Source organism: Scyliorhinus torazame, chromosome 4, assembly GCF_047496885.1.
Source record: "Scyliorhinus torazame isolate Kashiwa2021f chromosome 4, sScyTor2.1, whole genome shotgun sequence".
NCBI lineage: Eukaryota > Metazoa > Chordata > Chondrichthyes > Carcharhiniformes > Scyliorhinidae > Scyliorhinus > Scyliorhinus torazame.
Genome location: NC_092710.1, coordinates 225,595,154 through 225,622,149, shown reverse-complemented (window position 1 = coordinate 225,622,149; position 26,996 = coordinate 225,595,154). Strand labels below are relative to the sequence as shown.

General features: G+C 45.7%; 1 protein-coding gene and 1 long non-coding RNA gene across 2 annotated transcripts in view; one reads left to right on the top strand and one right to left on the bottom strand.

The window, feature by feature from the left end:
* lama4 (laminin, alpha 4) overlaps positions 1–26,996 on the top strand; it is a 300,723-nt gene that overhangs the window by 171,990 nt on the left and 101,737 nt on the right. The window contains exons 20-24 of the mRNA XM_072499415.1: positions 14,000–14,139; positions 15,694–15,870; positions 15,978–16,123; positions 23,189–23,351; positions 25,512–25,645. Of these exons, the coding sequence (XP_072355516.1) occupies positions 14,000–14,139; positions 15,694–15,870; positions 15,978–16,123; positions 23,189–23,351; positions 25,512–25,645 (760 nt within the window). The remainder of the gene's footprint in view (positions 1–13,999; positions 14,140–15,693; positions 15,871–15,977; positions 16,124–23,188; positions 23,352–25,511; positions 25,646–26,996) is intronic.
* On the bottom strand, positions 232–26,996 carry LOC140410793 (uncharacterized). Its single transcript, XR_011940744.1, has 3 exons — positions 26,869–26,996; positions 17,650–17,748; positions 232–3,376 (listed from the first exon to the last, which is right to left on the bottom strand). It is a non-coding gene; the product is annotated as an uncharacterized lncRNA (long non-coding RNA).

Sequence of the window (26,996 nt, the reverse complement as noted above, 5' to 3'; positions counted from 1 at the left end):
CATGATGGTTATGTTGCAGCTCCCATTTAGTTTACCTTCATACTTAGAAAGAACATTTTTAAGAACTTTGCAAAAGTGAACCCTTACAGACTTTTACCATTTTAATGCTCAAACGATTGACATGTGCCATTCTCGCAATTGAATTCAAGCTGTCTTCTTCTGTCCTAGATTGACCATCCAAAAATTATTTTAGACAATTTGCATTCAAATGAAGTGATGTTTTCTGAGAAGTTGCAAGTTTTAAAATTAAACTTTATTGAGGAAAGATGGCATAATGGTTACATTCCTGGACTTCTGGTCTGGTGACATACGTTTATAGCGAGTAGAGTTAAAATCCCAAAAGATTAAGTAAATGTGGAATTTAAAAAATATATCAAAAATGGTAATCATGAAAGAACAGGATTGTCATAAAAAAAAACATCTGGTTCACAAATGTCCTTTAGAGAAATAAATCTGTCCAGACCCAGTCTGTTTTTTTTGTGACTCCAGAGCCACAGCAATGTGATTAATTCTTAATGAATTCTTTGCTGGACCACTGAAATGGTCCAGCAAACCAATTAATTGTTTTAGGTAGATGGCCGATGACTAGCTAGCACCTTCCAAAGGGCAATAAGGGATAGGCAATAAACGCTGGTCTCATCATTGATGCCAACATCTTGTGCAAGAATTTTAAAAATGATGGACCGATATTATACTATTAGCATTTTTTGGCATTAGTCAAAGAAATAAGGGAATGATAGCATGGAATTCAGGACCTTCTTTAATGGTAATACATGGAAAAATACAAGTAGCCAAGCCACTTGCTGGATATAATTGGGGTCCACACTGAAATGCAGAAATAATTCACTGTTGAAGTGATTTGATCCTGGACTTAAAATTTTCCATTATTTTTGGGTTGGTAGGCCACATTTATTTTTTCTTATTCAAGGCATCGATGATCAAATTTCACTGAGATAAGATTTTGTACAACATGAAACAAGGATTTCAAGAATATCAATGTCAAAGCAATAAATTTCACAAAAGTGTAATTAATAAAAATGCCCATTAAAATATGCCATGTAGCAAAGTTTGCCAATAAAACTCAACTTTCAGCCATTCCCGAGTCTACCTGATCTCCAGCCATTTCCAGGCCTACCTGACTTACAGTCGCGAGGATGCCTTCCCGATCTCCAGCCTCGGTGGCCTTCCCAACATCCAGCCGCTCGGTGGCCATTCCTTTCCTAAACTCGGCTCGATTGTTGGGCATAAATTGCTTCTTGCTTTCCACCCTGTTTATTGTTCATCTCCCGAGTCCTTGCTTGCTTTCCTTCCTCCTGCTTTTCCTCATGGCCTCCACCTCCTCCCTCTGCCACCTTGGCCATGTGCTCCTTCAGGGAGGCGCCTGGGCAGCAGGGCGGGAGATAGAATGCACTGAAAACAAAGGATCTGCCAACCACCTTCACAATACTCATTGCTCGTCCAAACAGAGACTTTTTCTCTCCCACATTTGCCACTGATATGATTGTCAGTGAGCCATTCATCTGCAAACTCGGGAGAGAATCAATCTCTGATTGCCCAAACAGATCCTTGCAGATCTTTTATTCAACTTACCCATAATTTGAAGAGTGAGCCTGCGGGCTGGATGGAGGTGCTGGTTTGTAGTCTGTGAGCCAGGTGTTCAACAAGCCTGTATTAAATAAATTTACAATTCACGCACCAATTATAGATTTAAATAGTTATAGTTCTAATCTTACATCAGGAAAATTGAGGCTGCATGCCCATTTTTTTCAGTGGGAGTCGCTCCTTCCAATTGCCAGCACAAACAAAGCTTGCCAAAAGAGCTTGGCTTGTTGCACACCTGGCTATAAATGTAAAATTCAGCAAGGCACATTTTCATGCATCTCATAGAATGCTATTTATAAGGCCAATTATCATCTGAACATTAAATGAGTTCAAATCTTTCTGTTCATGAGACCACGATATTTGCATGTAGAGTTCTGATGCCCAGGTGAGTACCATAAGCAACATTTTCCACTCTTTAGCATCTTGCCACCTGGCAATAGCAATGTGTGTTGTTGAGTTGATACCTTTGTTGCATAACAGAAATGATGCAAGTACACAGAACATAGAACAATACAGCGCAGTACAGGCCCTTCGGCCCACGATGTTGCACCGAAACAAAAGCCATCTAACCTACACTTCCCGCCATTCGGGGGGGACCCCGTACCTGGTTCCAAGTGATTGGACTACGTTCCGATCACTTGGATCGATTTCTCCAATACTGGAGTCGTTCCCTGATCGCTGGGCGGTCCCTAGGTGTCCGTTGGTCTTCCTTTGTCTTGTCTTGTCTTGGCTCCTGCTGGCGCCGAGGAGTCTGGTTTGGCCTTATTAACCTTAAATATTGAGATTGTTCCCGGGGATCGCTCATTAGTATGCAGATGGCTGTGAGTTTCAGTGCTGTCTGGGCTTTTGCAAGTTCTAATACACAGGATTTCTGCACTTGCTAGTTTTTGCCTGTGTTGGCTGAATTTCCCTGCAGCCTTTGCGGACCTCCATTTTAAGTCGGGACGTGGCCAACCCAGGTGGCTACATTCCCTCCTTGTGATCCCTAACGCGAAGCGTGAAGGATCACATAACTGCGTTGTCTTCCCTTCCTGACCCACTCTTCCATGGCCTCTACACTGACCATAACTATGCATGAAAATTTTTTAACTAACAATTCTAAGTGGCGCTATGTCACAACAGGGACATGATTTACAACAACAAAAAACGGTACCTCAACTATCTCTCATAAACTACACTCACTCAAACATTCAATCATACTAACTTCCTAACAATACCAAAATAATAGCAGCATTCACATTTTTCCTCTGGTTTGGCAGTCAAGCACAGAGGTGTACAATATTTCCGTTGTAAACGAAACACATTTCTTTATTTATAAAAGATGCAACATAAATGTTCTTTATTGTAGATCAAGGGGCTCGGGGTCCTGGTGATAACCGAAAATAGGGGATCTTATCCTGAATACCGGGGTGCGAGAGCGGTAGGCTCTCCTTCGCCATTTCCTCATACGGATAGTCTGCACGATGCTGCAGAATATCGCCAGTACTAGAAGGGATTCAATTACGTATGATAGTGAATACCAGGTTATGAACGTATCACACCATGATGGTGTGTCGGTGACTATCTCGGGGTTAACTATTTCAGGGTGTAGTGTATGGTAGGGGCGAGAATCATTCACGGCCTGTGTGGTAGGGGTCAGGGGGTTCGCATTCGCGCGGAACTGGATACAAATTACAATAACGACGATAAACACGTATGACATCTTCATTGTTGTCTTCTTTCCTTTTCGTCTCTTCCTTTCCGTTTCTTCTCTCTTCCTGGAGCTTCTGGAATTCTGTGGATCAAGCATAGTTTCTGTTACTATCTTGGTTAATATCTCGTGCGTTAGCATGTCTGTCTTGTAGTGCCAATTTCCCTTTATAATTTGTCACCATGTGTGACTCCCTCATTTTTTTTTTAAACCGAAAATTTGGACTGGACACAGTTTTTTTAAAAAATACTGAAACAGTGCGAGCCGTCTCGCAGGCTGTGCGATTTACTATCCAAATGTTTGAGGATGTAAATAGCAGAGGGAAGTAACCATAGGTTGCCAAAATCAAACAAAAAGAATTTTGAACATAATGAGCCAAAAATGGGGTGCGTATGGGTCGCAGCGGGTAAGAATTGGATGGAATCCCCGGGTAGGATGGTGATCAATGCCGTATGTGCTCTACCCGAGTGTAGCTGACCAGAGGGGGGGGTCCTCAGGCAGGGCGGAGACCAATGCCGTTTCTCCACTGCCTGAGCCACTGACAAGAACGGGCAAAAATGTAGTCATCGTGGGGGGTTGCTGTAAAGGTTCTACCGTCGAACCAGAAGAGCAGTTATGAATGGGGGCTGGCAAGCTCTCAGCGGTTTCTGCCGATAAGCGTGCTGGCAAGTTTTCACAGGTTTCTGCCGACAAATATGGCGTGTGGCCGCGGAACATCCGAGTTTACAAACAACACTTAACGATAACATTAACGAACAAACATTGAACAACATGCTGCAGGTTCCATCAGAAAGGACATCGTAAATCACATTTGGACTGGGGTGTAATTAGCATATGGAGGCAGTGTAGTGTGGCCGAAGAAGAGTGGAAGGAGGAGTGAAACAAAAATGAAGTGGCCTTGCTGAGGTGTCCCTGCCAGGAGAAGTGGTGGGTAAGTGCTCACAGTTTGCATGGGGCAGCTGGGACCTTGTGGCTGCTGTGGGTGGTGTTCTCTTTCATATCTGGGGGCTAGTCTAGCTGGTGGGGGTCTCCTGCAATCTCGGGCGAAGTGTCCTGACTGCCCACAGTTGTAACATGACCCCTGGTGCACATAAGGTGGAGCAGGCTCTCTGGTGCATTGTTCCCTTGGGTATGGTTCCCTGGGTGGGTGGGGGGGGGGGGTCGGGGCTGTTGGTGTCTTTGCTGGTTCGGGGGGCGTTTGTGGGCTGAATCCGTTGCTGTTTCAGGGGGGCTTGACATTCTCATGCGTAATGTCCTAATTGTCTGCAATTGTAACATTCTTGAGCTTTGGGCTGGGGTTGGCAGTTCCTGCCCTCATTTACCCATGCACGGTTCTGGTGTGCTTTAACTGGGTTCATTTCTACCTGCTCTTCATCGGGTTCTATAAATATGGTTTTGCCTGCAATTGATTGCTCCCAAGCGCGGGACAATCTTTTTAAAACCCACTTTTCATTGTGCGCTTCCCCTGAGGGGTCATAGTTGGCGCAAGCTTTTTGTCCTGCCTCTGTGGCATGGGAGATAAGGGTGCGGGTCCATTTGACCATACCGTCTTGGGACAAATGGGCGCGATCTAAATTGCCGAAAACGGCTGTAAAATGAATCCACAGGCGTCCAGAAAACGCTGCGGGGTATTCTGTCCTTTTCTGCCTGCACTTATTCAGGCCTTCTACTGGGTCACCTCTGTTGTAACCGATCGCGTCTAGGATCGCTGTGTGCATCTCTGCAAGGGTGCCTTTTCTACATTCTGTGGGTTGGGAAGGGCTGCTACAACCGAAGGGTCTAAACTCAAAACTGTGAGCTTCACTTGCTCACACTCATCCAGGCCGTACATGGACGCCTGCTGCTTTACTCTAGCAAAGAAGTGGTGGGGGTCTGAGGTGGGGAGGAATGGTGTGATATATTCGCACAAGTCCCGTAATTGGGTCACGGTTAAGGGGGTGGTGTAAAGGAATTCCGCGTCTCCTTCCGATGTGACTGTGCGGTGGGTAGTGACTGGATTCATGGGAACCTGATCTCTCTGTTCTGTGGGGGGTTGAGGTGCTTTTCTCTTTTGGGGCTTTCCTTGCGCACATGTTCCCTGAACATATCTATGCGCAGTTTCATTTAACTCTTGCCAATCAGGGCCGTCTTCCTCATCTAATTTGGATCCAAAGGTGCTCTGGAACCCATTTTGTACTGAAAGCAAAGACTGCAGCTCTGCAATCTGCTTCCTGCATTTTGCATGATCTAATGAGCTTTGTCTGTGCTCCGTGGTGGCAGCATGGAGTGCTCTTAACGCTGCTTTTAAATCGCTGCACTGCCTTTGCAATGCCTCCACCTGTTTCTCTGTCTCTTCTCTTACCAGGACTGCACGTTGCATGTCCTGATAGGCCTTTTCATACTGGGTTTCGAAGCTGCTCCGATGCGCTGGACAAGACTGGTGTGCCCACTTGGCATCATCCACCTCTCCGTCCTTTGCTGCCAACTTTCTTCTCAACTCTATATTCTCTTTCTCGATCTCGCTAACATCGACCTTGCTCATTCGATGTGTCTCCTCTATCTCTTTGCTGAGCGTCCGAACGACCTCCTCTGTGCCTCGCAATTGTGCCAAACAGGACACGATTGCCATCGGCTTGCGAGCTTTCCCTGAGCTTTTCTTATGGATCTCTGACAGGTTCTCCCACCAAGTATGTCCTATACTCCCGGGTCCTGTTTCCTCATTGTCACAGAATTCACTCCAAAGGGGCCATCCTTTCCCTTTGAGCTATATTCCGATCTCTTCTTCCCAAACGGGACACTGACCTACTCTACTGCTGGTCGCTGCGACCACGAATTCTTCAGGGTTCATGAGGCATTGCATTGCCTGCATTGCCATCTTTCTTCTCTAAATACTCTCTTAAAATTTGGAATGAGGGGTACTAAGGCGGTGCTGTAATTACGGGTACAGCTTTTGCTATTTTCCGGAATACAAGCTCCCAACAGTTTTTCGCAACAAAAATCGTTCAGTTTTACCTCATAGCCCTGTTAGTTATGCATGCATTTACATGCTTCCGAATTATGAGGATTGATCAGAACTGCTTGAACATTATAGTATATATAAATGATTTGGAGGAAAATGTAACTGGTCTGATTAGTAAGTTTGCAGACGACACAAAGGTTGGTGGAATTGCGGATAGCGATGAGGGCTGTCGGAGGATACAGCAGGATTTAGATTGTCTGGAGACTTGGGCGGAGAGATGGCAGATGGAGTTTAATCCGGACAAATGTGAGGTAATGCATTTTGGAAGGTCTAATGCAGGTAGGGAATATACAGTGAATGGTAGAACCCTCAAGAGTATTGAAAGTCAAAGAGATCTAGGAGTACAGGTCCACAGGTCATTGAAAGGGGCAACACAGGTGGAGAAGGTAGTCAAGAAGGCATACGGCATGCTTGCCTTCATTGGCCGGGGCATTGAGTATAAGAATTGGCAAGTCATGTTGCAGCTGTATAGAACCTTAGTTAGGCCACACTTGGAGTATAGTGTTCAATTCTGGTCGCCACACTACCAGAAGGATGTGGAGGCTTTAGAGAGGGTGCAGAAGAGATTTACCAGAATGTTGTCTGGTATGGAGGGCATTAGCTATGAGGAGCGATTGAATAAACTCGGTTTGTTCTCACTGGAACGAAGGAGGTTGAGGGGAGACCTGATAGAGGTCTACAAAATTATGAGTGGCATAGACAGAGTGGATAGTCAGAGGCTTTTCCCCAGGGTAGAGGGGTCAATTACTAGGTGGCATAGGTTTAAGGTGAGAGGGGCAAGGTTTAGAGTAGATGTACGAGGCAAGTTTTTTACGCAGAGGGTAGTGGGTGCCTGGAACTCGCTACCGGAGGAGGTAGTGGAAGCAGGGACGATAGGGACATTTAAGGGGCATCTTGACAAATATATGAATAGGATGGGAATAGAAGGATACGGACCCAGGAAGTGTAGAAGATTGTAGTTTAGTCGGGCAGCATGGTCGGCACGGGCTTGGAGGGCCGAAGGGCCTGTTCCTGTGCTGTACATTTCTTTGTTCTTTGTTTGTTCTTTTGTGGTTTTTCTGTTCCCAATTGGATTCTAATTCAAAGGTTGTGGGTTTGAATCCCACCAGTTGCCAGTAATATGTTGCTAACTTTTGGTTGGCTCTTAAATGTTGCCATTGTATCTTCACTTAATTTGCTCTGTTTCTATAACCTTTGCTCTTGAGTCGCCAGGTATCTTTATGATCCCGCCACGAGGTTCAAGTTCAAGTACTGATCAATAACTCAACACACCAATTAGTAAGACTCAAATCAAAACATATTTATTATACACTGTAAATCACTACTCATTCATAAACTCTACTTTCTAGACTATTCTCTATCACTAAAAGGCCTATACTTAGCTTCGGAATTTGCCCACCAGGTCAGGGGAACAAATGGCCTTTTGTTCGATCTGAATCTGCAGGATTCAAAAGCTGGTATGGACTGGTAGCTAGGAGCGCCTATCTCGTAGCATGCGTTGACTGGAGACTTACTTGGTTGATGCGGCAGCTTAGACAGTTCACTCTCAAAGGTTGATTCGAGTTGCTGAGTGACCCTGCCAAGAAGGACAATTTGAACTTGGGGACTCTACTTTATAGTTCCCAGGGGCTTCCCGCCGTTCAGGGCGGACCCCGTACCTGGTTCCAAGTGATTGAACTACGTTCCGATCACTTGGATCGATTTCTCCAATACTGGAGTCATTCCCTGATCGCTGGGCGGTCCCTAGATGTCTGTTGGCCTTCCTTTGTCTTGGCTCCTGCTGGCGCCGAGGAGTCTGGCTTGGCCTTATTCACCTTAAATGTTTTGATTGTTCCTGGGAATCGCTCATTAGTATGCAGATGGCTGTGAGTTTCAGTGCTGTCTGGGCTTTTGCAAGTTCTAATACACAGGATTTCTGCACTTGCTTGTTTTTGCCTGTGTTGGCTGAATTTCCCTACAGCCTTTGTGGACCTCCATTTTAAGTCGGGAAGTGGCCAACCCAGGTGGCTACATCAAATGCTTGACATATGTGTACAAATGTAGTCTGCTCAATGTGGCAGATGCCACCAGATTTGACTTGCAGCTATTTGACAGCAGGTAAGCTTTCTATTGTCCTAACTATTACTTCTATGATAAAAGCAATTTTTATGCACAGCCCATTGTGCAGCAGTTAATGTAGCCTGAATTGTGGAGGTCTATCCAGCAAAACGAGTCAAAATATATGGGAAAAAACATCAAACAGAACATGATGACATTAAAAAACATAAAAGGAGTAATCAAAAATGTTCATTCTCCCTGTCGGAAGTTTAATTCAGCATGTCAGGTCCCAGGACAATAATTGTGCCCATTCCAAATGGCTGAGACTCCTGCGGTGGGCAGAAAATGTTGTGTTGAACACTTTGTCATTGAAGCTAAATCAGTCAGATCGTATAGGTTGGCAATGTGCCCTTCTTTTTTTTGCGCCATCTGCTCATTCGGTTGCAACAAAAAAAATAGTTCCATGATGACACACCCAATTCTGCGTGCACGCCCCCCGTATATGTGAGGATCTGTGACACATTTACATTGCATGTTAAAAGAACATTCCAAGGAGTTTTCACAACCCAAGAACGTTGCTTTGATTGGCTGCTAGTTATATTTCTTGGGCATGAACGGTGCTCTTATGATTTTAAAAACATGAGCACGTGCAGGCTAATAGGATTAAATCAATCTGGAGAGCAAATATGATGCTGTTGCACATCAGTATTCCACATGACTTAATAATTTTTACTAATCACTCTTACATTTCTTCACATTAAATACCATAGTCAGCTTTCCATATGTCTCTCTAAATGCTTGTTGTTTCCTGTTATTTGCACTGCTTTCCAAGTAAAATTATGCAATGACTAACAATAGGTTAACCAGGGGCCAGTTTAGCTCAGCTGGTTTGTGTTGCCGAGCAAGGCCAACAGCATGGGTTCAATTGCCATACTGGTTGAAGGCCCTGTCTTCTCAACCTCGCCCCTTGCCTGAGGTGTGGTGATCCTCAGTTTATATCACCACCAGTCAGCTCTCTCCCTCAAAGGGGAAAGCAGCCTATGGCCACCTGGTACTACATAGAACATAGAACAATACAGCGCAGTACAGGCCCTTTGGCCCACGATGTTGCACCGAAACAAAAGCCATCTAACCTACACTATACCATTATCATCCATATGTTTATCCAATAAACTTTTAAATGCCCTTAATGTTGGCGAGTTCACTACTGTAGCAGGTAGGGCATTCCACGGCCTCACTACTCTTTGCGTAAAGAACCTACCCCTGACCTCTGTCCTATATCTATTACCCCTCAGTTTAAGGCTATGTCCCCTCGTGCTAGCCATTTCCATCCGCGGGAGAAGGCTCTCACTGTCCACCCTATCGAACCCTCTGATCATTTTGTATGCCTCTATTAAGTCTCCTCGTAACCTTCTTTTCTCTAGCGAAAACAACCTCAAGTCCATCAGCCTTTCCTCATAAGATTTTCCCTCCATACCAGGCAACATCCTGGTAAATCTCCTCTGCACCCGCTCCAAAGCCTCCACGTCCTTCCTATAATGCGGTGACCAGAACTGTACGCAATACTCCAAATGCGGCCGTACCAGAGTTCTGTACAGCTGCAACATGACCTCCTGACTCCGGAACTCAATCCCTCTACCAATAAAGGCCAACACTCCATAGGCCTTCTTCACCACCCTATCAACCTGGGTGGCAACTTTCAGGGATCTATGTACATGGACACCTAGATCCCTCTGCTCATCCACACTTTCAAGAACTTTTCCATTAGCCACATATTCCACATTCCTGTTTTTCCTTCCAAAGTGAATCACCTCACACTTCTCTACATTAAACTCCATTTGCCACCTCTCAGCCCAGCACTGCAGCTTATCTATATCCCTCTGTAACCTGCTACTTCCTTCCTCACTATCGACAACACCACCGACTTTAGTATCGTCTGCAAATTTACTCACCCACCCTTCTGCGCCTTCCTCTAGGTCATTGATAAAAATGACAAACAGCAACGGCCCCAGAACAGATCCTTGTGGTACTCCACTTGTGACAGAACTCCATTCTGAACATTTCCCATCAACCACCACCCTCTGTCTTCTTTCAGCTAGCCAATTTCTGATCCACATCTCTAAATCACCCTCAATCCCCAGCCTCCGTATTTTCTGCAATAGCCTACCGTGGGGAACCTTATCAAACGCTTTGCTGAAATCCATATACACCACATCAACTGCTCTACCCTCGTCTACCTGTTCAGTCACCTTCTCAAAGAACTCGATAAGGTTTGTGAGGCATGACCTACCCTTCACAAAGCCATGCTGACTATCCCTGATCATATTATTCCTATCTAGATGATTATAAATCTTGTCTCTTATAATGCCCTCCAAGACTTTACCCACTACAGACGTGAGGCTCACCGGTCTATAGTTGCCGGGGTTGTCTCTGCTCCCCTTTTTGAACAAAGGGACCACATTTGCTATCCTCCAGTCCTCTGGCACTATTCCTGTATCCAATGATGACATAAAAATCAAAGCCAATGGTCCAGCAATCTCTTCCCTGGCCTCCCAGAGAATCCTAGGATAAATCCCATCAGGCCCCGGGGACTTATCTATTTTCAGCCTGTCCAGAATTGCCAACACCTCTTCCCTACTTACCTCAATGCCATCTAATCTATTTACCTGGAGCTCAGCATTCTCCTCCACAACATTATCTTTTTCCTGAGTGAATACTGACGAAAAATATTCATTTAGTATCTCGCCTATCTCTTCAGACTCTACACACAACTTCCCATCCCTGTCCTTGACTGGTCCTACTCTGTCCCTAGTCATTCGCTTATTCCTGACATACCTATAGAAAGCTTTTGGGTTTTCCTTGATCCTTCCTGCCAAATACTTCTCATGTCCCCTCCTTGCTCGTCTTAGCTCTCTCTTTAGATCCTTCCTCGCTACCTTGTAACTATCCATCGCCCCAACTGAAACTTCACACCTCATCTTCACATAGGCCTCCTTCTTCCTCTTAACAAGAGATTCCACTTCTTTGGTAAACCACGGTTCCCTCGCTCGGCACCTTCCTCCCTGCCTGACCGGTACATACTTATCAAGAACACGCAATAGCTGATCCTTGAACAAGCTCCACTTATCCAGTGTGTCCAAAACTTGCAGCCTACTTCTCCACCTTATCCCCCCCAAGTCACGTCTAATGGCATCATAATTTCCCTTCCCCCAGCTATAACTCTTGCCCTGCGGTGTATACTTATCCCTTTCCATCCTTAACGTAAACGTCACCGAATTGTGGTCACTGTCCCCAAAGTGCTCACCTACCTCCAAATCCAACACCTGGCCTGGTTCATTACCCAAAACCAAATCCAATTTGGCATCACCTCTTGTTGGCCTGTCAACAAACTGTGTCAGGAAACCCTCCTGCACACACTGAACAAAAAATGACCCATCTAATGTACTCGAACTATATCTTTTCCAGTCAATATTTGGAAAGTTAAAGTCTCCCATAATAACTACCCTGTTACTTTCGCTCATATCCAGGATCATCTTCGCCATCCTTTCCTCTACATCCCTAGAACTATTTGGAGGCCTATAGAAAACTCCCAACAGGGTGACCTCTCCTTTCCTGTTTCTAACCTCAGCCCATACTACCTCGGAAGATGAGTCCCCATCTAGCATCCTCTCCGCCACCGTAATACTGCTCTTGACTAGCAGCGCCACACCTCCCCCTCTTTTGCCTCCTTCCCTGAGCTTACTAAAACACCTAAACCCCGGAACCTGCAACATCCATTCCTGTCCCTGCTCTATCCACGTCTCCGAAATGGCCACAACATCGAAGTCCCAGGTACCAACCCATGCTGCCAGTTCCCCTACCTTATTTCGTATACTCCTGACATTGAAGTAGACACACTTCAAACCACCTACCTGAACACTGGCCCCCTCCTCCGACGTCAAATCTGAGCTCCTGACCTCTATACTCTCATTCTCCCTTACCCTAAAACTACAATCCAGGTTCCCATGCCCCTGCTGCATTAGTTTAAACCCCCCCAAAGAGCACTAACAAATCTCCCCCCCAGGATATTTGTGCCCCGCAGGTTCAGATGTAGACCATCCTGTCTGTAGAGGTCCCACCTTCCCCAGAAAGCGCCCCAGTTATCCAGAAATCTGAATCCCTCCCGCCTGCACCATCCCTGTAGCCACGTGTTTAATTGCTCTCTCTCCCTATTCCTCATCTCACTATCACGTGGCACGGGCAACAACCCAGAGATAACAACTCTGTTTGTTCTAGTTCTGAGCTTCCATCCTAGCTCCCTGAAAGCCTGCCTGACATCCTTATCCCCTTTCCTACCTATGTCGTTAGTGCCAATGTGGACCACGACTTGGGGCTGCTCCCCCTCCCCCTTAAGGACCCGGAAAACACGATCCGAGACATCACGTACCCTTGCACCTGGGAGGCAACATACCAAACGTGAGTCTCTCACGCTCCCACAAAATCTCCTATCTGTGCCCCTGATTATAGAGTCCCCAATTACTAATGCTCTGCTCCTCTCCCCCTTCCCTTCTGAGCAACAGGGACAGACTCTGTGCCAGAGGTCTGTACCCCATGGCTTACCCCTGGTAAGTCGTCCCCCCCACAAGTATCCAAAGCGGTATACTTGTTTCTCAGGGGAACGACCGCAGGGGATCCCTTCACTGACTGTTTTTTCCCCGTCCCTCTTACAGTTACCCATCTATCTCCAATCTTTGGTGTAACTAATTCCCTGAAGCTGCTATCTATGACCCCCTCTGCCTCCCGAATGATCCGAAGTTCTTCCAACTCCAGCTCCAGTTCCCTAACTCGGTCTTGGAGGAGCTGGAGATGGCAGCACTTCCTGCAGGTAAAATCAGCAGGGAAACTAACGGCATCCCTCACCTCAAACATCCTGCAGGAGGAACATTGCACTCCCTTCCCTGCCATTCCTCCAACTTTCTACCAAGATCTGGCTAACAACTAAATTTTTAAAAAATTTTATATATAAAAAAAAAATAAAAATAACGAATAAAAATTATTAATAACAATAATAAAATATGGTACTTACCTCACACCAAAGGGTTTTATTATTAGGTTAGAGGAGGAGGGCGGGTGGGAGACACTACACGTGTAGTGTCTCGGGTTTCCTCTCCACCAGAATTTATTGGTGAGGGTCTTCCCAGACGTCCGCGGGTCGACTTCCTGTTCCCACCTTAAACACTCACCACAGACAGCAACCTTTTAAATGGTCCCCTCTGTCTCGCAGCCCCCGCGCTTTTCAAAATTCCCGCGCTGATTCTAAGGTCCCAGCTCTCACTCCCGAACTCAACAGCTGACCTCACCACAGACAGCAACCTTTTAAATGGTCCCCTCTGTCTCGCAGCCCCCGCGCTTTTCAAAATTCCCGCGCTGATTCTAAGGTCCCAGCTCTCACTCCCGAACTCAACAGCTGACCTGCAAGGCAAGTAAGTTAATCTGTATGGTGACTTTACTTTAATAGGTTTTATACTGGCTATTCAATTAGTGATGGCAATAATGGTAAAATAGAAAACGAAAAACCTCCTACTTTACATGATATAATCAACTCAGAATCTTCATCAACAGCTTCCTCTTGGTAGTTTCCAATCCGTTAAACCATCTAGCTTTTAACTCTTCCATTTTCATTGTATTTCCAGTGTATAACCTGACAGAAATAGTACCCCAGCTCTTGGACAAACTTCGAATTGTGGAACTGAAAAAGCCAGCAAGCAATATTTCTGCCAGTATTCTGCGAATTCGCGAGCTCATTGCACAGACGCGGAATGTGGCCAGCAAGGTGAGAAAGACCTGCGATGATGAGTAGAATATCCTGTTAACTCCTTGATACTCAAACACTTATTACAACTTAGACCACATAAAGTGTCTATCAAATTAGATCAATATGCTTATTCTTCATATTTATTTCAAAGTGTCCTTTGTTGCTAAATACATTCAGAGCACAGACAAATATACGGACATACGAATTAGAAGCAGGAGGAGGCCACTCAGCCCCTCAAGCCTGCTCTGCCATTCAATAAGATCATGACTAATCTGATTGTAACCTCAAACCCACACTCCCACCTATCCATATAACCTTTCACCCACTTCTTATAAAGAATCTATCTATTTCTGTCTCAAAAATATTTAAAAGGCAGGGTTCTCCTGCCTCCCAGCCGCGTTATTCCTGTCAGCAGGCGGCGATGCACTGTTTGCTGGTAGTGGGATTCTCTGCTCCCATCGCTGACAATGAGTATTCCCACTGAAGCCACCCAATGCCGCCGGGAAACCAATGGTGGGAGTGCGCTGCCGGTGGGAATCCTGTAACCACCGAGCGGCCAGAAAATTCCAGCCAAGACTGCTTCCACTGCCTTTTGAGGAAGAGAGTTCCAAAGACTCATGGCCCTCTGTTAGAAAAAAATTCTCCTAATCTCTGTCTTTAATGGCCGAACCCTTATTTTTAAAACAGTGACTCCTAGTTCTAGATTCTCCCATAAGAGGTAACAGCTTCTTCTCCACATCCACCATGTCAAAACCCGTCAGGGTCTTCTAGATTCAACCAAGTTACCTGTTCTAAACTCCAGCTGATACAAGTCTAGCATGTCCAACCTTTGCCCATAAAACAACCCACCCATTCCAGATCATAATCTAGTAAACCTTTTGCAAATTTGCAATGTCTCAGCGAATGACCTCCATGCTGAGAAATGACAGAGAATATCCATAGTGATGGATTACCTATGAATGGAAAAATCTTAGACAGGACACCTGAACTTCTTCAGGGCTGCAGCTATTTTTACAAATTAATTTCCCATTTTGTCATTTATTGCTTATGGATTCACCGAGTGGTGCAGTCCCAGTTGAGGATATGTGACTCAGGCCTCCTGGAGAGCGTTCCACCTGGGGTCTCTCTCCCACCACACATCTTACATGACTGAGCAAGCTGAATTAAAATTCATCAAAAGTTCATCTTGAGCTTTAGTTACCTCATTCAGGGAAGGTGAAATATCAGTAAGAAGAACTGAACATAATTATATATCCTAAAGTATGCTGTAAATCATTTATTCAACTTTTTTCAACTTTCTCCTTCACATGATAGGAATGTTTTGGATTGGGACCTCGCTTGTACTCTGTGACTGACTTGCATAAAGTGGGCTTGATATACCAGGCTGTGTCATTCCTCACATGCCTAATAATAATACTGTTAAGATTAATATTGGGTTTGTGAATCCCACCCCGTTTAATTAATATGTAACACTAGAGATTGCATCTCCTATGTCCAGTAGTTACAGACTACAGATGTACAGATTTACTGACAATAGTTAAAGAAACAACTGATTTCCTTGTTTCACTTCAGGTTCAAGTCTCCATGAAGTTTGATGGTCAGTCTGCTGTAGAAGTCAATTCAAAAACAAATTTGGAGGAGCTCAAATCGTTTACTTCAATGAGTTTGTACATGCAGGTTCCTTCATTAAGTGAGCAAGGCCAGCCTGCCAATCAAGATAGATTTATCTTGTACCTTGGAAACAAGAATGTAAGAACATGTCAATTTTACTATAAGGAATATGTATGTAATCCAAATTCTGCTCAATAGGCATAATTAATTTTTATGTTTTCAAATGTATTTCTGTTCTTTTCTAGGGAAGGCAAGATTATATTGGTCTGAGTATTAAAAACGACAATTTAGTTTATGTTTACAATCTTGGAAACGGAGATGTTGAGATTCCGTTGAACTCAAAGCCTGTGAGCACTTGGCCAAATTACTTCAATTTAATCAAAATAGAAAGGTAATTGATATCTCTTGTTGGGCAACAGCAATTTTTGGTGAAAGCATTTCAAAGCATGTGGGCGTGATCTTCCCAAAAGGGTACAAAGTCCCCTAGCGAGCGCGTTTAGCCGTGTGTTTCCCGGCTCTCGCAGTGCCGAGAAACACGTGGCTTTTCAACGCTACTCGTGTTGAATAAAGGGCCTGAACGGGGAACTCGCGGCCGAGGCTGCACATAGCCCTGAATTTTTCAACGGGTAGCTCGGCTCGCCGGAACTGCCCGTTGTAGCAAGAGATCAGGACGCCATTTTTAAATGGCATCCCGATCTCCGAGGGCCACAAATAAAATCACCGACCTCCACCCAGCCCAAACGCAACATGGGAGGGTCCCTCACCCCCTCTTACACCCACAGTGGCAACCCTGGCCTAATCGCACACGCACAAAAAATGCCAGCTTAGCACCTTGGCAGTGTCCCTGCCAGATGGCATGCCACCTCGGCACCTTGGGGTGCCAGGATGGCACCCAGGAGGCACTGCCAGGGTGCAAGGCTTGCATGGTCAGGGTATCCAGGTGGCACCAGCAGTACCAGGGAGCACCCTGCCCAAAAGGCATGCAGCTGGGGGCCTCTGATCCCCTTGGTGACATCTATGAGTGCCATTCCACATGGTCCACGTTTGTGGGGACCAGTGGTGTACAACACTCACCTGAGGTCTCTGAGGCAAAGGGATTGAGTGGCAAAACCTCAGCTACCTTGGAAATCTGCACATTAGAGTAAGACCTCACTCTAATATGCAGATTTGCCAAAAGGTTATCCTGCCCATTTGGGAGGGATTCTGCTCGCAACGTCACGCGAGATTGCGTTGAATCAAAATTGATATTCAATATTATAAAATTTGGGTAATTTCTATAATAGACAGCTGATTAACACAGCTGGATTATCATTGAGGCAGTCAAGATTAAAATTTACCACCCAATCACTTTCCTAAATGTCCACATCTGAATTACAATGACTGCAGCACTATCTGCAAGTTGCACGGCAATAAATTGTCAAGGCTTCTGAAGCAGCATCTCCCAATTACAGGACCTCCAGCAACTAGAAGGGCATTGGCAAGGGCAATGGGAACACCATCGGCTCTAAGATCCTCTTACATCATATATCTTGACCTGGACATACATCACCATTCCTTCATCATTGGTGAATTAAAAACCTACAGTCAGCATGACATGTTGTCATGTTGATGCTCCTGACAACATTATGGGAGCATCTTCACCTCATAAAAAATTTACTTGCATTTATAGAGCATTCTTTGTAACCTTAGGATAAGGTTACTTTGTATTAAGTAGGTTGGTTTGAATTGCACTCATTGTTGTAGAATAGGAAGTGCAGCATCCAATTCACACACAGCAGTGGCCTCTACAAATAGCAATGTGGTAATGACTAGATAATCTGTTTTAGTAATATTGATTGATGGATTAATGCTGGCCAAAACACTGGGAGCACTCCCCTGCTTTACTTCAGATAGTGTCAAGAGATACTATACACTTACCTGAGAGATGAGGAGACGTTCAAAAAGAGGGTCTGCCACTACCTTCCTAGGTGCAACCAGGGATGGGCAATAAACTGTAATTTTGTCAATAATGCCCACCTGTTGAAAATAAATTTTAAAATATATAAATTGAGTATGCACAATCTCAATTTAACCTCGAGACCAAAGTAAAACAAGTGCACATAAGAACATAAGAACTAGAAGCAGGAGTAGGCCATCTGGCCCCTCGAGCCTGCTTTGCCATTCAATGAGATCATGGCTGATCTTTTGTGGACTCAGCTGCACTTTCCGGCCCAAACACCATAACCCTTAATCTCTTTATTCTTCAAAAAACTTCTATCTTTACCTTGAAAACATTTAATGAAAGAGCCTCAACTGCTTCACTGGGCAAGGAATTCCATAGATTCACAACCCTTTGGGTGAAGACGTTCCTCCTAAGCTCAGTCCTAAATCTACTTCCCCTTATTTTGAGGCTGTGCCTCACGAGTTCTGCTTTCACCCGCCATTGGAACAACCTCCCCGCATCGATCCTGTCTCTTCCCTTCATAATTTTATATGTTTCTATAAGATCCCCCCACATCCTTCTAAATTCCAACGAGTACAGTCCCAGTCTACTCAACCTCTCCTCGTAATCCATGTTGGCTTCAATTAAAAGTAAACTCGAGCAAAGTGTAAAATAGATGGTTGATCCGATTCTGTGCTATAATCTCAATGGTTTGTGCGTTACCAGGAAGGGCTTGTCCAAACCAAATTGCTATGACTAACTACAAAGTTATTGTAATTTTGGTGCATATAATGTAGAATAAGCACCAAATAAATGTAATAAATTGTATTTAACAGTATTGGAATCATTTTGAGTAAAGAATATTTTTAGCTATGAGCATGCCCAAAAATTTATCTTCTCATTCTAAATAATTAATCACTTTATCTTGTTTGAGTCTGGACTATGAATATCAACCATGCAGTTATCAAAGCTCAATCCAATCTTGTCCTCACTTCTAACTTTGTCATTGCAAATCAGAATATGTGAACAGTTGGTGCAGCTTGGGGGAAGTCATTATCTATCGGGGCATCATAAATGCTTTCATCTGGGAATCTGGTAGCTAGGAATTTCGAGATATATCATAAGGATGGTCATTTTGAATATGTTTATGATTTTGCTTGAAATACTGATGAAGGTGTTACCCCAACAGCATTCACAATATTGCTGCATTTTGTGAACAATTGTTCCCCCATTTTGAGCACAGTATGAGTGAGATTTGAGAATGAGAGGTGACATTATTGAGACACATAGGATTCTCAGGGGGCTTGACAAGGTAGATGTTGAGATGATTTTTGTCCATTGTGGGGGAGTCTAAGACCAGAGAGAAAAGAGTAAGGAGGTTGCCCATTTAAAACAGCGATGAGGAAGAATTTCTTCTCTCGGAGGGTAGTGAATCTGTGGAATTCTTTACCACTGAGGGCTGTATGTAGAGTTTGGGTTGTTAAGTATGTTCAAGGCTGAGATAGACAGATTTTTAATAAGTAAGGGAATCAAGGGTTATGAGAGTAAGGTGGGAAAGTGGAGTTGAGGAAGATCATAGGATGGGTGGCATGATTGCACAGTGGCTAGCACTGTTGCATCACAGTACCAGGGTCCCAAGTTCGATTCCCGCTTGGGTCACTGTCTGTGTGGAGTCTGCACGTTCTCCTTGTGTGTGCGTGGGTTTCCTTTGGGTGCTCCGGTTTCCTCCCACAGTCCAAAGATGTGCAGGTTAGGTGGATTGGCCATGCTAAATTGCCCTTAGTGTCCAAAAAAGGTTAGGTGGAGTTACTGGGTTATTGGGATAGAGTGGAGGTGAGGGCTTAGGTAGGGTGCTTTTTCCAAGGGCTGGTACAAACTCGATGGGCTGAATGCCCTGCTTCTGCACTGTAACTTCTATATTTCTATAATCAGTCATGTTCTCCTTGAATGATAACCATGATGTGGAGATGCCGGCGTTGGACTGGGGTGAGCACAGTAAGAAGTCATGCAACACCAGGTTAAAGTCCAACAGGTTTGTTTAGAATCACTAGCTTTCGGAGCACTGCTCCTTCCTCAGGTGAATAAAGAGGTGGATTCCAGAAACATATATACAAAGTCAAAGATGCAATACGATACTTTGAATGCGAGTCTTTGCAGGTAATTATGTTTACAGGTCCAGACGGAGCAACTTGAGAGAGGGATAATCACAGGCTAAAGAGGTGTGAATTGTCTCAAGCCAGGACAGTTGGTAGGATTTTGCAAGCCCAGGCCAGATGGTGGGGGGTGAATGTAATGCGGCATGAATCCAAGGTCCAGGTTGTGGTCGCACTCATGTGTGCGGAACTTGGCTATAAGTTTCTGCTCGGCGATTCTGCATTGTCGCACGTCCTGAAGGCCGCCTTGGAGAACGCTTACCCAGAGATCAGAGGCTGAATGCCCTTGACTGCTGAAGTGTTCCCCGACTGGAAGGGAACATTCCTGCCTGGTGATTGTCGCGCGATGTCCATTCATCTGTTGCCACAGCGTCTGCATAGTATCGCCAATGTACCACGTTTGGGGACATCCTTTCTTGCAGCATATGAGGTAGACAACGTTGGCCGAAGCATACAAGGGTGTAGTGTTAATCAGGTCAGTCCATAAGAGGGTCATTTAGGAATCTGGTAACAGCAGGGAAGAAGCTGTTTTTGAGTCTGTTCGTGCCTGAAGGAACCCCAATAAGATTAAAGTTTCCACTTTTAGTTTGAATATTAGCAATTTCCTGACTCTGCAAAAGTTCAGCCATGTGTAAGATATGTTACTTCAATATACTACTCACTGCTACTCAAAAATCAAGGGCGCCTACCGTTCCATCCCTCAACCACACTTTGGAAAATCAGACCATGAGACGATGCTCCTTCTCCTGGCATACAAGCAGAAACTCAAGCGGGAGAATCCAGCTAAGAAGGTCGTGCAGTACTGGTCCGAGGAAACAGAAGAACTCCTACAAGATTGCTTAGAGACAGTGGACTGGTTCATATTTAAGAACTCAGCAATCAACTTTAATGAGTATGCACCACTGTCACAGACGTCACCAGCAATTGTGTGGACGACTGTGTGCCAAAGCAAGCAGGGCGTACGTTCCACAACTGGAAACCATGGCTCAATCGTGAGATTGACTCCCTACTGAAGGACAAGTCTGAAGCGTTCAAGTCAGGCGACGCTGACCTATACAAGAAATCCAGGTACGAACTCCACAAAGCCATCCGAGATGCCAAGAGAGAATACCAGACCAAGCTAGAGTCACAGACTAGCGTTACAGACTCTCGGCGTTTGTGGCAAGGACTAAACAACATAACGGGCTACAAAGCGAAGCCGAACAGTATCTCCAGCAGCAGCGCCGCCCCGATGAACTCAATGCATTCTATGTTCGGTTCGAGCAGGAAACCAACAATCTGCTATCGAGTGCCCTAGCAGCCCATAACTCACCCATACCCACCATCACAGCTTCCAAAATCAGATCGGCCTTCCTGAAAGTGAACCCTCGGAAGGTGACGGGTCCAGATGGGGTCCCTGGTCATGCAATCAGAGCCTGCGCGGACCAGCTGGCAGATGTGTTTGCAGTTATCTTTAACCTGTCCCTACTCCATTCTGAGGTGTCCACCTATTTGAAGAAGACCACCATCATACCAGTGCCAAAGAAGAACCAGGCAACGTGCCTCAATGACTACTGTCCGGTGGCCCTGAGGTCAGTCGTAATGAAGTGCTTTGTGAGGTTGGTCATGAAGTGCATCACCTCCATACTCCCAGAAGGCCTTGACCCACTGCAATTCGCATACCGCCGCAACCAGTCCACAGCAGACGCCATGTTGCTGGCCCTACACTTATCCCTAGAGCATCTCGACAACAAGGACTCCTACATTAGACTCCTATTCCGCCTCAGTTCCGCCTTCAACACCATAATCCCAGCCAAGCTCATATCAAAGCTCCAAAACCTAGGACTTGGCTCCCCACTCTGCAACTGGATCCTCGACTTTGTGACCAACAGACCATAATCAGTGAGAATAAAAAACAACACCTCCTCCACAATCGTCCTCAATACTGAGCAAGGCTGCGTACATAGCCCTCTACTCTACTCCCTGTACACACACACACCTGCCTGGCAAAATTTGATTCCAACTCCATCTACAAGTTTACTGATGATATGACCCTAGTGGGCCGGATCTCGAATAACGATGAGTCAGAATACAGGAGGGAGATAGAGAACCTAGTGGAGTGGTGCAGCGACAACAATCTCTCCCTCAATGCCAGCAAAACGAATGAGCTGGTCATTGACTTCCGGAAGCAATGTACTGTACACACCCCTGTCAGCATCAACGAGGTGGAGATGGTTAGCAGTTTCAAATTCCTAGGGGTGCACATCTCCAAAAATCTGTACTGGTCCACCCACGTCGACGCCACCACCAAGAAAGCACAACAGCGCCTATACTTCCTCAGGAAACTAAAGAAATTTGGCATGTCCACATTAACTCTTACCAACTTTTACAGATGCACCATAGAACATAGAACATACAGTGCAGAAGGAGGCCATTCAGCCCATTGAGTCTTCACCGACCCACTTAAGCCCTCACTTCCACCCTATCCCCGTAACCCAATAACCCCTCCTAACCTTTTTGGACACTAAGGGCAATTTAGCATGGCCAATCCACCTAACATGCATGTGTTTGGACTGTGGGAAGAAACCGGAGCACCTGGAGGAAACCCACGCAGACACAGGGAGAACGTGCAGACTCCGCACAGACAGTGACCCAGCAGGGAATCGAACTTGGGACCCTGGCGCTGTGAAGCCACAGTGCTAGCCACATGTGCTACCGTACTGGCCCGGTCGAAGTTATTCTATCTGGCTGCGTCACAGCCTGGTATGGCAACTGCTTGGCCCAAGACTGCAAGAAACTTCAGGGGGTCGTGAACACCGCCCAGTCCATCACACAAACTTGCCTCCCATCCATTGACTCCATCTACACCTCCCGCTGCCTGGGGAAAGCGGGCAGCATAATCAAAGATCCCTCCCACCCGGCTTACTCACTCTTCCAACTTCTTCCATTGAGCAAGAGAGACAGAAGTCTGAGAACACTCTCGAACAGACTCAAAAACTGCTTCTTCCCCACTGTTACCAGACTCTTAAAAGACCCTCTTATGGACAGACCTCATTAACTATACACCTGTATGCTTCACTCGTTGCCGGTGTTATATAGTTACATTTTGTACTTTGTGTTCCCTTATTATGTATTTTCTTTTCTTGTCATGTACTTAATGATCGTTGAGGTCGCAGAAAAATGCTTTTCACAGTACCTCGGTACACGTGACAATAAACAAATTCCAAATCCAAATATCATTACATTTCAAATGGTAATATTTCTGTTTGAACCTCTGTTCAGTGGTTGACAGAAACTTTCAATAGTTAATTCTTCATTGACGAGACTTTCAACTTTCTGAATTGACCAAACCAAAGAGGAAGAATATTGACATGGCTTTTGCTGTTTGGTTCCTTTCCGATAGAGTTGGCAGGCATGGAAAAATACAGTTAACTGTACCTAGCCCAGGTAGCACAGCGGAGCAAAAATTCATCCAGAAAGGAGCAGCTGAAGGCAATGACTCTCTGCTGGATTTGGAAGCTGATAACATGGTTTTTTACGTGGGAGGAGTACCTGCAGATTTCCAGGTATGCTCGGCTGAGCCAATGCTCATGCATTTTGCTGCACCTTTTCCTTTTAATGATGTTAGCATTTCACAACTTTCACAAGCTTGGCCTTTATGTGAACTTCCAACCATTGTGTCCAAAACTGCAGTTTAATTGCTTTGGCGCCGTTTGTTATTCCAGTCAAATTGTAACCTGGTAGAATTCAAAAATAAATATTGTAGACCTCCGGGGCGGGATTCTGTGATCATGAGGCTAAGTGTAGACTCCATCGGAAACGCCGTCGTGTTTCCCGACGGCATCACCACGGCTTCAGGATCAGCAATTCTGGTCCCTACAGGGGGCCAGCCCGGCACTGGAGCAGTTCACGCCACTCCGGCTGCTGATCCTGTCGTGAACTGGGCGCCGCGGGATCCGCGCATGTGAAATGGCACCGGTGCCAACGGGCGCATGCACAGTGGCTCCCTTCAACACGCCGGCCCCGACATAATATGACGCACGGCTACAAGGGCCGGAGCGGAAGAAAGGAGGCCCCCAGCCAGAGAGGCCAGCCCACCGATTGGTGGGCCCCAATCGCGGGCCAGGCCACAACGGAGGCCCCCCCGCCCCCTGGGTTGGACCCCACCCCCCACAGGCCACGCCCCCGACCCTTCTACACCGAATTCCCGCCAGCTGAGAGCAGGTGTGGACGCCGCCGGCGGGACTCGGCTTTTTTACGACGGCTACTCGGCCCATCCCGGGCCATGAATCGGCGGGGGGGGCGCATAGAGCAGTCCTCGACTGGCACCACGCCAACCACGCCAACGCCAATGGTGCCGATTCTCCTCTCTGAAGAATTGCGTGCCGGCGTCGGTCGCGAGGATTCTCCGGCCCGGCCCCGGGCTGAGAGAATCCCGCCCCCTATTTTTCCTCCAACCACTGAACTGTTTCTCCTCTATTGTCTCCTCTTACAGGGCAATTATTCTCTCAGTTTCTGAGATGGAGTCCTTATTGCAAACATCGTCATTGATTGACTGAAAACTGATTAAATACTATCACTTCAATGGGTACATTTAGCAGCAGACTATTGCTGCTCAAATCATCCGATTAAAAGCCAATAGAAGCCAATTAGAAGCAGACTTCCCTTATACTGGGAAGACCAAATGCACACTGGGTGACCACTTTAAACAACAGCTCCATTCAGTCTGGAAGCACCACTTCGACATCTTAGAATCACTTTAGTGCAGAAGCAGGGCATTCGGCTCATCGAGTCTGCAACGACCCTCTGAAGGAGCACCCTACCTAGCCCCCCACCCCCCCCAACCTATCCCCATAACCCAGTAACCCCACCTAAATATTTCTGGGCACTAAGGGACAATTTAGCATGCCCAATCCATCTAACCTGCACATCTTTGGACTGTGGGAGGAAACCGGAGCATCCGGAGGAAACCTACGCAGACATGGGGAGAACGTGCAGACTCCACACAGTCACCCAAGGTGGAATCGAACCCGGGTTTCTGGCACCGTGAAGCAGCAGTGCTAACCACTATGCCACCGTGCCACCCCTAATCTTTCGATTCGGTGCTTTACAGCCTTCTGGACTCAACATTGAATTCAACAACTTTAGACCATGAATCATGTCCTCCATTTTGTACTTTTTTCCCCCTCAAGTGCCATTTGTTTGCATGATTTGTTTTCAGACAACACTGACCTTTATTCTGCTATTAACACCTACTCTGGACCAATGCTTTGTTTCTTTACTACTCCTATTCCCATTCTCTTTGACCTGTCTTCCATGTGGTCTTATTCATTTAATCTCATCTGCCCTATAACCTACCCCGATGTTCCCTTTTTGCTCCACCTTACCCTGCCCCTTTTTGCAATTGCATAAAACCGATTACATTTCTTCCTCCCTTCAGTTCCAAAGAAGAGGCATATGAAGCATTAACTCTGTTTCTCAAGCCACAGATGTTGCCAGACCTTCTTGGTTTTCCATCACTTTCTGTTTTTATTTCAGATTTCCAACATCTGCAGTGCTCATATTTTTTCCTCTTGTTTATAATGCTTATTCTGCATAATTTTTGATGGTGCTAGGAGTTGTTTCAACAAACGTCCACTTCCTCGAGGCATATTAACCGGGTTTCTGTTTTTTGAATATTTGAATGGCAATATCTGGAGATTTTTTTTCTGATTCCTTTGTCACAGCTCCCTGCCAGTTTAAACCTCCCTGGATTTGTTGGCTGCATTGAACTGGCCTCACTGAATGATGACATAATAAGCCTCTACAACTTCAAACAGACTCATAAACTGAACACAACAGTGGACCGACCCTGCACAAGGTAAACAGACCATTGCATCTGTCACACTTTGGCAAAGCATATTGTTTTCATTTTGTAACACCAGGTACAACATTTTCAGTTTGTTGTGGGTCGGGATCAGAGTTTGCCAGACCCAGAACCTTGTGTCATCGACCGTCAGGCCAGTACATATGAATCATTTTTAAAGAGGCCAAGTCAGTGTCAGAATATCTACTTGCTACTTGTGGGCAGGTGGACAATTTAGGCCAATTAAGACTCCTCTCTCTTGCAGAAGGGATTTATAATCAGCACGCAGGCTTTGCACATCAGGCTAGTGCACTGCCAATGCACGAAGGCAATCTTGTAGCAGGAAAGGCAGAGAAAATGATTACCCCCACCTGCACCTATCATGGCCACAGCTGCAGAGGCTGGCCGTGGAGGTTTTGCTCCTCCACAATCACGTCAGGCAGCTGTGGTCATTTGAAAGAAAAGCTGGCCTTAAGAGGGTTCATCTATATTGGGGTGCCCTCTCTCTCTCTCCATCACAAATCAGCATCTTTCACCTCAGATAGTGAGGTTGCCAATGTGTCAGTGCTGGAGGCTCTTCCATAAGCCCTCCAATCTTGGGAGCTTGTCTTAAGTAGGGTGAGCCTGCCCCCTGCTATTAATTGATTGGCACATTTAAAGTTGAGGTTGGTGTATAAGACCAAGGTCCAATTTAATCAATCTTTATTTTATAATAAGGTATAGTTTTCTCCACGAATACTCAAATTGATGAATAGTCTAGCTGCACAGACCAGGCGGTCCAGATTCGGTTCCCAATTCGTTGATATTGGCTCAGGTGGCATTAAGGTTCTGGCATTTGGTTTCAGTACCTTTCTTTCAGTGTTAAGGTGCTTGTCACTCGAGGGCTACGCCCAGTATCCCCACCCCGTGCTATCACCGTCTTCCTTCCAGCCCGCACCCGGTTTCTGTCTCTTCCAAAGGTTGTGTGCTCACCTCTCTGACAAGGAGTGAAAACAAAGAGTTGAAAGTTACAAGCTAGACATTGCTTGTGTGGTAAGTGTGGTAATACCAGGTATTGCGGTACCTGAGAGGTGGATGACCATTGGCTAGACCCAGGAGTCTACCATTGGCTGATGTACATAGCTCCGCCCTGAGAGGCGGAGTATAAGAACAGATGCCATCCCAGCAGCCTTCACTTTCTGTATCGAAGCTGCTGGGGAACAGTTCTAGCAGATTAAAGCCGATTAGTTATGACTCACCTTGTCTCGAAAGTAATTGATTGCGCGTCAGTAAGGTGAGAAGAGCAACATTTCTGGAGGGTGGCTGTGTGTCTGCGAGAGGGTAATGAAGTGAATGTGAGTGCTGGCTCTTCAGATTGATATGTGAG